At 42.0% G+C, this 12514-nt stretch overlaps 1 protein-coding gene across 1 annotated transcript in view; it reads left to right on the top strand.

Annotated features, from left to right (window-relative positions):
- Positions 1 to 742: 742 nt before the first annotated feature.
- The window catches only part of mrpl33 (mitochondrial ribosomal protein L33), a 38116-nt gene continuing 26344 nt past the window's right edge, over positions 743 to 12514 (top strand). Inside the window, exon 1 of the mRNA XM_078542707.1 lies at positions 743 to 787. Within this exon, the coding sequence (XP_078398833.1) occupies positions 766 to 787 (22 nt within the window). The 5' untranslated portion in view covers positions 743 to 765. The remainder of the gene's footprint in view (positions 788 to 12514) is intronic.

Raw genomic sequence — 12514 nt, 5'->3', positions numbered from 1 at the left:
TAGCCCACTGAAAGAATCAAAACTTCCAAAAACTTACCCGAATATGGCAGCTAATATCATGAGAAGCAGGCCCGACGTCGCATCGTCCTTCTTTTCTTGTGCTCGACAGTCTTCACCCATGGGTGTCTGCACTGACCCATTGGTGCTTCAGCTGGAATCGGAGGTCCCGGATGAAAATAAAAACAATTTCAGAAATCTTCACATGCAGTGTCAATGCCAACCGAACTCGGGGCCATTGTTTGTTTGGGGACATAACCTCATCAAGGGACTGTCCAAAATGACGTAAGCGCATGGACACTCTAATTTTATATTGCGGCCACAAGGCATCTCAAGGTGCCTTATACCAAGTGAAGAGTTGGTATTTCTGAAGTGTAATGCAAAAAAAAAAGAGCAAAATACACTGCAGGGATAATGGAAATTTGAAAATACTGGAAAAACCCAGCAGGTCTGGGAGCATTAGTGGAGAGAGAAACAGAGTTAAGGCTTCAGGTCCAACTTAACTCTTCATCAGAACTGTTTCTCCACAGATGCTGCCAGATCCCCAATGAGTGTTTTCAGCTTTTTAATTAACTTTGAGTTAATTAAAAATAGTTATTAATAAAAAATAATTTAAAATCGACCATTATCAATGCTCTTGGCAGACAATGCACAGAAATGAGATTTAAATAAAACTAAATTTAAAAAAACCGTTGCCTCCTTCGTGCCCCGGAAGTAGTTCTGGGCTGCAACCCGGAAGTGCTTCTATTGGTTTCCAGGCGGTGGAAGATGCTGCTGACAACAGTGAACTGTGAGTTTATCCTTAGCTCGGAAGAGCAAGGGGCTGTGGCGGCAGGAATCAGCTGGAGGATATTTATTTAACCCAGTTGTTCGCGTTGAAGATGTTGCAAACGGTCTCCCTCACCCAGTGGAGTCCAGAGCAGAGCTCAGCTCAGGGGCATCTCAATATCTCCCCACATTTAAACATGTTCATCCTCATCTCTTTATTTCAGCAATGATTGGGGAAAGTGTGTGTGAGTTTTAAAGTTAAAATATGGACATTGCTGATTGGGTTTTCAAGCTGCGTTCAGCTCAAGTAATATCTGGGAGTGATTACAGACAGGAATCTAATCGAGGAGTTCAGATGGTTTATATATTGAATAATGGATACATCGGAGTGATTACAGACTGAAATCTAATCAAGAGGTTCAGATGGTTTATATATAGAATAATGGATACCAGGGAGTGATTACAGACTGGAATCTAATTTAGGGGTTCAGATGGTTTATATATAGAGTAATGGATCCCTGGGAGTGATTACAGACTGGAATCTAATTGAGGGATTTAGATATTTTATCTATAGAATAATGGATACAAGAGAGTGATTACTAACTGGAATCTAATCGAAGGGTTCACATATATATATAATAATACATATCTGGGAGTGATTACTGACTGGAATCTAATCCAGGGGTTCACATGATTTGTATACAGTGTCACAACCACATAAAAGGTGTTTCGTTAAAGTGGTCTGTGAGCTAAGTGGTGGGGAAACTATTGGAAGCAATTCTGAGGGACAGAATTAATCTACACTTGGAGAGGCAGGGATTAATCAAGAACAGTCAGCATGGTTTTGTTAAGGTGAGGTCATGTCTGACCAATTTGATTGAATTTTTTTAAAGAGGTGACCAGGTGTGTAGATGAGAGCAATGCATTTGACGTAGTCTACTTGGATTTCAGCAAGGCTTTTGATAAGGTCCCGCATGAGAGACTGTTAATGAAGGCAAGAGCCCATGGGATCCAAGGCAATTTGGCAAATTGGATCCAGAATTGGCTGAGTGGCAGGAAGCAGAGGGTGATGGTCGAGGGATGTTTTTGCGACCTGTATCCAGTGGGGTTCTGCAGGCATCAGTGTTGGGTCCCTTGCTGTTTGTGGCACATATAAACGATTTAGACTTGAATGTAGGAGGGTTGATCAGTAAGTTCGCGGATGACTTCAAAATTGGTGGAGTGGTAAATAGTGAGGAGGATAGCCTTAGATTACAGGAGGATATAGACAGGCTGGTCAGATGGGCTGATCAATGGCAAATGGAATTTAATCTGGATAAGTGTGAGGTGATGCACTTGAGCAGGACAAACAAGGCACGGGAATACACGATGAATGGTAGGACCCTGAGAAGTAACTAGGATAAGAGGAACCTTGATGTGCATGTCCACCGGTACCTTAAGGTAGCGGGACAGGTAGTTAAGGTGGTTAAGAAGGCATATGGGATACTTGCCTTTACTAGTCGAGGCATAGAATATAAGAGGAGGGAGGTTATGTTGGAATTGTCTAAAATGCTGGTTAGGCCACAGCTAGAGTATTGTGTGCAGTTCTGGAATCCGCATTTTTGGAAGGATGTGATTGCACTAGAGGGAGTGCAGAGGAGATTTACCAGGATATTGCCTGGGCTGGAGAGTTAGTTATGAGGAGAGATTGGATAGACTGGGGTTATTTTCCTTGGAGCAAAGGAGATTGAGGGGGGACATGATTGAGGTGTATAAAATCATGAGGGGCATAGGTAGGGTAGACAGGAAGGAACTTTTCCCCTTGGTGGAGGGCTCAATAACCAGGGGGCATAGATTTAAGGTAAGGGGCAGGAGGTTTAGAGGGGATGTGAGGAAGAATTTTTTCACCCAGAGGGTGTTGGTAATCTGGAACTTACTGCCTGAAAGGTTGGTAGAGGCACAAACCCTCATAACATTTAAGGAGCATTTGGATGTGCACTTGCGATGCCATGGCATACAAGGCTATGGGCCTAGTGCTGGAAATGTGATTAGAATAGTTAGGTACTTGTTTGACTGGCACAGACTCGATGGGCCGAAGGGCTTTTTTCTGTGCTATAGACCTCTATGACTCTAAGAATTTTTTGTGCATGTATGTAATTCACTTTTAATTAATAGTGGTTCAATTTAAAAATAATCCAGCAGACAAGCTTTAGTCTTAAACATGATGAAGATTAATTTCTTGCAAAAACTACTGCTGAAAGTTACTTAGGTAGAAGTGATAAAGTTATTAACTAAAATACAGATACAGAGATTAAAAATGCAGATAAAGGAAAAAGACACTTAAAGATGAGATTTCAAATCAGTCTAAGTGCGATTACGTTGCGGGCCTGATTCTTGAATTCCTTCTTTCCGAAGTGAAGGAGTTGAATCTTGAGGTTTGGTTTAGCAGCTGCAATGGCTTCTGTAGTTGATTATTCAGAAGTTTGCCTTTTCAGGTGAACTTGGCAGGTTTTTGGGAGAGAGAGAGGTTTCCTATTCCTCACTAATTCTGTGGTTACGGCACTTGTAGATTGCTTGGACTCTTTTGGCAGAACAGCAATTGATTTCTGAATACTTTCATCTTTGGCCTCCCTTGATCAAGAACACTGATGTTGTTTCTCGGAGTTCCTCCTGGGTTCTGCACGCTGCCGCACAAGATGGCTTTGTACAGCCTCCTTTGTATAGTTCAAAAAGCACAAATGGCTGTTCTGTTAATTTTCAAGGAGTTATTGTTCACCAGGCAAAGAAGTTAATTATGTTGTGGTCCTTTGAAGTCCCTTCCTGTTCTTACAGAAGTAAAAGGGTTTTACATACCTTTCATAATTCAGTGGACATCGTTGGAGGGGTCTTGTATTTTTTAATGACTGTAATGAATTTTTAATGAATTTATAGAGTGCATCAGGGATTGTTTCTTAGAGCAATACATTGCAGAACCTACCCGGGAACAGGCTATTTTGGATCTAGTAATGTGTAATGAGGTGGGATTAATAAGAGAGATCGTAGTTAAGGATCCTCTGGGGATAGCAATCACAAGATGGTAGAATTTCAAATTCAGTTTGAGGGTGAGCAACTTGGGTCTCAAACCAGTGTCCTCAGCTTAAATAAGGGGCAATAACAGGCATGAAGAAAGAGCTGTCTAAAGCGGGCTGGGAAAATAGACTAAGGGGAAGGTCAGTGGATGAGCAGTGGCAGACATTTAAGTAGATAATGCTCAGCATAAATTTATCCTGGTCAAAAAGAAGGACTTGATGAGAAGGATAAACCACCCATGGTTAACACAGATGGTCAAGGATGTTAATACGGCAATCACCCGGTTAAAAACGATTGCTAGTTAAACAGGTGATGGGCATTGATTATCCCAACTAAATAGAATAAAAAGATACAGCTGGGACATTTTGTGTGGAAGCTACTTGGAGGTTAGTAGCACTGAGTTGTTTTGAAAATAAACCAGCTTGAACCAAAAGACCAGCCTGGATTAATTCTTCCAACACAACCTCTTATTGTGAGTAACATGGTAGCAGAGGATGAACTTTAAGCTTTGCTGATTGATTGCTGTATATGAAGATTTCTGTCTCAGTTCTCTGAGGGAAAAGAAGTGTACTGTTGCTGACAATTTAAGTTATGGAGTGGCGGAAGGATGGTGCAAAATCGCAAGCTTTGACTATCCACCAATTTTTTTCTGACTCTGAACCTTATCAGCAATGGAAGACTGAAATTGAAATGTGGACCCGAGTTACTTCTATACCCCGGAAGAAACAAGGTATGGCTTTGACGTTATTATCAGCCAAAAATAAGATAAGGAGTAAGGTATTTTCAGAGTGGAAAGTGGATGATTTGGATCATGAAGAGGGATTGAACCTTCTGTTACAATTTTTGGATAAGTTTTACAAAAAGGATGAGTTATTGGAAGTGTGTGAAGCTTGGACGATATTTGATAGGTTTAGGAAATCAGATGAGCAGTCCAGGGAAGAATATATCATGGATTTTGATAAATGGTACAGGAGACTACAGAAATTTGAACTTGTAATTCCAGAATCGGTATTGGCATTTAAATTACTGGACTGTACTCGCATTTCTCACATTGATAGTCTTTTAGTACTAACGGGTTCCGTTCCGGGGGCAAGAATCTCTCCTAGAACAAATGACTGCTGCCCTAAAAAAATTTCTAGGGAAACAGTCATTCACTGCCACTTTTTAAGCAAATGCGAACAGCTGTGTTGTGAAACAAAAGATAGAGGATTCAATGGTGACTGAATTTAGTGGTCGACCAAATATTAGACGAAGATTCCAATACAAAGATGGGGGTTAATTACAAGAGGTCTGAAAATGGTCGTAATCCTAGCCAATTTGAGAGCCGGGACAAAAAGTGTGTCTGGGATGGTGACCGTAGGTGTTTAAACCCAAAAAATGCATGGGGAATGGTTAATCGGTGTTTTCGGTGTGATTCCCGGTACCATTATGCAATGAACTGCCCACAGCGAAGGAATCATGTTTTTGAAGTGACCCATGAGACGGATTCATCTGAAACTGAAAACGATGGTGACTGCCAAGATGGAATTGTATTGATCACGTGAGAGTTTGAATCCGGTCATGAGTATTTTGATGGTAGACCCCTTCAATTGTGCAGTTCTGGATAGTGGTTGCACTTCTACGGTGTGTGGCGTAGACTGGCTTGACTGCTATCTGGAGTGTCTCGATGCAGCAGACCGGCAGAGTATGAAAGCTCTACTTGCTTCAGGTTTGGAGATGACAATACATTAACATCCTCCAAACAGGTAGTCCTCCCTTGTAAGATAGCAGAGATCAATCTGTTTATCAGTACTGATGTGGTTTCTAGCGAGATACCGCTATTGTTGAGTCGATCTGCGATGAAGAAGGCTCAGATGGCACCGGGTATGAAGAATGAAGAGCAATTGTGCTTGGAAAAAATGTGGATCTACATTTTACTCGGTCAGGCCATTACTGCTTACCACTAAGGAAGCCAGAGATTTCTCATGGAAAAAGTTCATGAAGTTTTGTTAACTGCTGAGAAGAAGAATTTGGTGGACAAAAAGACGATCATTTGGAAATTACATAGGCAGTTTACACATCCGGCGCCACAGAAACTGAAGACTCTGCTTCGAGATGCGGGAGTGGTCGATAAAGGATATGATGAACTTATTGAGCAAACCACTGCTCAGTGTGACATTTGCCTTAAATATCTCGACACCACCGGGTCCCTGTTGTGAGTTTGCTACTAGTCAGGGAGTTTAATGATGCAGTGGCAATGGACTTGAAAGTTTGGGACAAGGATAGGGGTATTATTTTACTACACTTCATAGATATGGCAACCAGATTTAGCCTATCCACTGTGATACATGGTAAAGACAAAAGGACCATTGTCTATAGTCATGGAGAAATGGGTAGGAACAGGATTAGGAACACCAACGAAGTTCCTCACAGTAAATGGTGGGGAATTTGCCAATGAGGAATTTAGAGATGTGTGAAAATTAAACATCATAGTTATGCACACTGCAGTTGAGAGCCCATTTATTAATGGTCTTTGTGAAAGAAACCATGCGGTAATAGATGACAATAGATGTTACATAAAATATTAGCTGATAAACAGATTGTAAATTGCAAATGGCGCTAGCATGGGTGGTGCATGCAAAGAACTCTCTGAAAATGGTTGGGGGGTACAGTCCATATCAGTTGGTGTACAGAACAAATCTGAAGTTACCTTTGGTGTTGTCAGATGCTCCCCCTGCCCTAGAAGGGACGAGCATTAGTTCCACCTTTTCTGCTCATCTGAACGCTTTGCATGCGGGCAGAAAAGCTTTCATTAAAGCTGAGGTTTTGGAGAAAATTCGGCGGGCCCTACGGCACTGCATAAGACCATCAGGAATACAGTTTAGACAAGGAGACATAGTATATTATATAAAGGAAGGCCAGAAAGAGTGGAAAGGACCTGGCAAGGTTATAGGGAGTGATGGGAAAGTAGTAATTGTGCAACACGGCAATCAAACTGTTAGGGTACATTCTTCATGGTTAATTGGCACTGACTATACCTTTACAAGTTCTGAACAGGACATAGAACGCGAGGAGGCACCATGCACTACACGCATGCACGGTAATTATGAGGAGCAGATGACAGCAGATACAGGGTTGACTGACTATGAACAAAGTAGTACTGAGGTACAGGGCAACGCTATTCATCCAAAAGGGCAACTACCCAAAGTAGGAACAAAGGTAACATACATGCCAGAAGGAACCAGTGTGTGGAGGGATGCCAGTATCATAGGGAGAGCAGAAAAGGCCACTGGTAAATACAAACATTGGCTAAATGTGCAGGATGAAGGACAGGAGACAAGACCTATCGATTGGCAAACCGAGGTAAAGATCTGGAAACCCAGAAAGCACAGTATGAGTTCTGACAGTGGACCAGAAAGTGGTAATGACCCTAGAAAAAAAATCACAGACTTGCGAACGGAGTTCTGTTCGCATGGGAGAACGATCATATAGTAGCAGTCCAGAAAGGGAGAGGAATGTGAGTAGAGACTGTAGCTTAACAAGGAGGACCAGAGAGCAAGCTAGCAATCTCAATAGAAGTAGAAGTCCTTATGACTGAGAGATTCTAGTAGCTGCTAATAAATTGGAAAGTTAGCTGATAAAGGAAGCCAAACGGAAAGAGTTAGAAAGTTGGAAGGAATTTGGGGTATATTCTGAAATACCCGACCGAGGACAGCCAGCTTTATCTCACAGATGAATCTATACAGAAAAGGCACTCCCAGGCAGCACATATGAGGCCAAAGCGAGATTAGTAGCCTGAGGCTTTGGAGAGAGACTAGGAGATCAGGATGTCAGAGTGGACTCACCTGCTTCGGGGAAAGTGAATTTGAAGATTTTTTTTTTAGCTATTTTGGCATCATATTCCTGGGAGTGCAAATCGATTGATATAAAGGTTGCGTTTTTACAGGGGGAGAAGTTTCAAAGGGAAGTTTTTCTGAAACCACCCAAAAAAGCCGGGGATGTAGAAGGAAAGTTATGGAAATTGAACAAGTATGTTTATGGGATGAATGATGCATCAAGAGAGTGATATTTTTCCGTGAGATCTGCCCTGTTGAAAACGGGTTGCAGTCAATTAAAGGCAGACGTTCTACTGGTACCATAAGGAGAAACTAGCTGGAATCTTTATTATGCATGTTGATGATTTCCTGTGGGAAGACTCTGTAGAATTTGAACAATGGGTAATCAAGAAGATAAAGGAGGAATTCCAGGTCGGAAATAGGGCTTCAGGGGCCTGTAAATACATAGATTTAGACATTAAGCAGAGTAAGTTAGCAGTGACATTGAATCAACAATCTTATCTAGAAAATGTTAATCATATCCCAGTAACTCGTGGTAGATCCTCACAAAAAGAGGATCCCGCTACCAAGGAAGAAACGGAACAGTTGAGAAGCTTGGTTGGGCAGTTGAACTGGTTGTGCACTCGGACTAGACCTGACGCTGGTTATGGTGTTGGAGCGGAGTACCATGATGAAACATGCTACAGTTGAGCAAGTTCTGAGAGCAAATAAAACACTTTTTTTAAAAAAAAATTACATTTTGAGAGCTGTGCTCTCAAGTTTCCAGCCTTGGGTGATCCAGAAGATATGAGGTTGGTCATTTTCGGTGATGCTTCACATGCCAATCTTCCAGATGGGTACTCTAGCACAGCAGGGTTTATCATATTCTTGGTGGGAAAGAACGATAAATGTTGCCCACTGGCTTGGGAGGCTAAGAAAATAAAAAGAGTAGTGAAAAGCATCTAAGCTGCTGAAACGCTAGCCATAGTAGAAGCATTAGATATGGGGTAAAATCAAAATACTGCAGATGCTGGAAATCTGAAACAAAAGTTGCTGGAAAAACTCAGCAGGTCTGACAGCATCTGTGGAGAGAGAGACAGAGTTAATGTTTTGAGTCCGTATGACTCTTCAGAACAAAAGTGAAATAAAAATGTGGTGAAATACATACTGTTTAAGGCGGGGTGGGACAGGTGAAGCTGGACACAAGGCCAGCGATAGGTGGAGGCAAAGGAGAGATTGCGAAAGCTGTCATGAACAAAAGGTCAAAGGGGTGTTGATGGTGGTGATACTGGCTAAATGAGATGCTAATGGTGACATTGAGTAGAAAGCAAGATGGCCCTAGTGGGGGTAGGGTGGGGGCAGGGGATGGTGTGGGAGAAAAGATCGAAAGAGGCTAAACGGTCCTGGTCCACTGCTCCATCACCCTCAACCCCCTCCCATGGCACCTTCCCATGCAATCACAGAAGGTGCAACACCCGCCCCTTTACTTACCCCCTCCTCACCGTCCAAGGGCCCAAACACTCCTTTCATGCTTCACTTGCACTTCCCTCAATTTGGTCTACTGCATTCGCTGCTCCCAATGCGTTCTCCTCTCCATTGGAGGGACCAAATGCAGACTGGGGGACTGCTTTGCGGAACACCTTCGGTCTGCCCGCAAGCATGACCCAGACCTTCCTGTCACTTGCCATTTCAACGCACCACTCTGCCCTCATGTCCGTCCTTGGCCTGCTGCAATGTTCCAGTGAAGCTCAACGCCAACTGGAGGAACAGTACCTCATCTTCCGATTAGGCACTTTATAGCCTTCCGGACTTAACATTGAGTTCAATGGGTTGATCCCCTTTTTTCTTATTTTTATTTTAAAATTTTTATATATTTTTTCCCATCTATTTCTATTATTTTTAAATGTATTTCCATTCATTGTTTTATCCACACCTTTTAGCCCATTCCGATCTTTTCTCCCTCACCATCCCCTCCCCCCACTAGGGCCATCTGTCACTTGCTCATCCTGCTTTCTACTCTTAATGTCACCATTAGCACCTCCTTTAGCCAGTATCACCACTATCAACACTCCTTTGACCTTTTTGTTTATGACATCTTGCGCAATCTCTCCTTTGCCTCCACCTATCGCTGGCTTTGTATCCAGCTTCACCTGTCCCAACCCCCCTTAAACAGTATATATTTCATCACATTTTTACTTCTCTTTAGTTCTGAAGAAGAGTCATATGGACTCGAAACGTTAACTCTGTCTTTCTCTTCACAGATGCTGTCAGGCCTGCTGAGTTTTTTTCCAGCAATTTTTGTTTTTGTTGCATTAGATATGGGGGTTTACTTTCTCCAATATACTGACAGAAATATTACATAAGGGGCAATGTTGGAAAAGTTTGCCCATAGAATGTTATGTTGATAACCAGTCTCTTTGGGACACTGTTCATTCCACGAAAAGTGTCACTGAAAAAAGGCTAAGAATAGACCTAGCCAGCATAAGAGAAATGTTAGAGAGAAGAGAGATCTCTAAGATGGGTTGACACAAGTTACCACCTATCAGACTATTTTACGAAAAGATGTGCCTGCGGAAATACGTGACATTATTTCCTTCTGTTTGTTTAAAAAAATGTTCTTTAAGTTTTCTTAGTTTTAATTTAAAAGAAAGGAGGGGAATCTGTTAGTATGGCAATCACCTTGTTAGAAACAATTGCTAGTTAAACAATTGATGGGCATTGATTATCCCATCTAAATAGAATAAAAAGATACAGCTGGGACACTTTGTGTGGCAGCTACTCGGAGGTCAGTAGCACTGAGTTGTCGTCTTGAAAATAAACCAAAAGACCAGCCTGGATTAATTCTTCCACCACAATCTCTTATTGTGAGTAACGAAGGAGAGTATTCAATCAAAAACTAAGACATACAAAGCGGTGAAAACTAGTGGTAGCCAAGAGGATTGGGAATTTTTTTTGGAACCAGCAGCGGATGACTAAAAAGCTAATAAAGAGGGAGAAAATTGTTTATGAAAGAAAATTGGCAAGAAATATAAAAACAAACAGCAAGAGCTTCTACGGGTATATAAAAAGGTGGCTAAAGTGAGCGTGGGATTGTTGGAGGATGTGACTGGAGAATTGATAATGGGGAACAGGGAAATGGCAGATAATTTAAACCAATGTTTTGCATCAGTCTTCATGGTGGAGGACACTATAAACATCTCAAAGATACCAGATAAGCAAGGAGCTAATGGGAGGAAAAATCTTGTGACAGCCTCTATCACGAGGGGCAAAGTATTTGGCAAACTAATGGGACTAAAGGCTGACAAGTTGCCAGGACCTGATGGCCTGCATCCAAGGGTTTTAAAGGAAGTGGCTGTAGAGATAGTGGAGGCATTGGTCGAAATATTCCAGAACTCACTGGATTCCGGGAGGGCCCTAGCGGATTGGAAAACCACTAATGTGATGCCCCTATTCAAGAAGGGAGGGAGTAAAAAAGCAGTAACTATAGGCCAGTCAGCCTAACATCTGTCATTGGGAAAATGCTAGAGTCCATTGTTAAGGAAGAAATAGGACATTTAGAAAAGCATAATACAAACAAACAGTCAACATGGTTTTGTGAAAGGGAAATCATGTTTGACAAATTTGCTAGAGTTCTTTGAGGAAATAACAAGCAGAGTTGATAAAGGGGAACTGGTAGACGTAGTGTATTTGGATTTCCAGAAGGCATTCAGTAAGGTGCCACATAAAAAGGTTATTGCACAAGATAGGAGCTCACGGTATTGGGGTTAATATATTAGCATGGATTGAGGATTGGTTAACATACAGAAGACAGAGAGCTGGAATTAATGGGTTTTTTTTCAGGTTGGAGAGACCTAACTAGTGGAGTGCCACAAGGATCAGTCCTAGGGCCTCAATTATTTAATATCTATATTAATGACTTGGAGGAGGGGGCAGAGTGTAATGTATCCAAATTTGCTGACGATACAAAACTAGGTGGGAGAGCATGTTGTGATGAGGACATAAGAAATCTGTAAGGGAGTATAGTTAGGCTGAGTGAGTGGGCAGAGAATTGGCAGATGGGGTTTAATGTAGGAAAGTGTGAGGTCATGTACTTTGGTAGGAAGAATCAAAAGGCAGACATATTTAAATGGAGAGAGACTCCAAAAAGTGCAGGACAGAGGGATCTGGGTGTTTTTGTGCATTAAATAAAGTTAGCATGCAGGTGCAGTAAGTAATTAAGAAAGCAAATGGAATTTTGGCCTATATTGCTAGGGGGTTGGAGTTTAAAAATCGGGAAGTCTTGTTGTAACTGTACAGGGTGTTGGTGAGGCCACACATCTGGAGTACTGTGTACGGTTTTGGTCCCCGTATTTAAGAAAGGATATACCGGCATTGGAGGCAGCTCAAAAGAGATTCACTAGGCTGATTCCTGGGATGAATGGGTTGACTTATCAAGAGTGACTAAACAGGTTAGGCCTTTATTCATTCGAGTTTAGAAGAATGAGGGGTTATTGAAACTTACAAGATTCTGAGGGGGCTTGACAGGGTAGATGTTGAGAATGTTTCCACTAGTGGGGGAATCTCGAACTAGGGGACATAGTTACAGAATAAGGGGACGCTCATTTAAAACTGAGATGCGAAGGAATTTCATCTCTGAGGGTAGTGTGTCTGGAATTCTCTCCCCCAGAGAGTTGTGGAGGCTAGATCACTGAAAGTATTTAAAGAGGGAGTAGATAGATTTTTGAAATATCAGGGAGTTGAGGGCTCACGAGGAGCTGGCACGAAAGAGTAGAGGCCTGGGGCATCACAGCCTTGATCTTAGTGAATGGCAGGACAGGCTTTAGGGGCTGAATTGCCTCCTGCTCCTATTTCTTATGTTCTTATGTTTTTCATAGTCAGCTCCAGAGATATGAGTTTAACAGGCTTTG

The sequence above is a fragment of the Cetorhinus maximus genome, chromosome 5, assembly GCF_964194155.1.
Source record: "Cetorhinus maximus chromosome 5, sCetMax3.hap1.1, whole genome shotgun sequence".
Lineage (NCBI taxonomy): Eukaryota > Metazoa > Chordata > Chondrichthyes > Lamniformes > Cetorhinidae > Cetorhinus > Cetorhinus maximus.
Note: the sequence above shows the minus strand (reverse complement) of the source record. Positions and strands in the feature narration are given on the sequence as shown.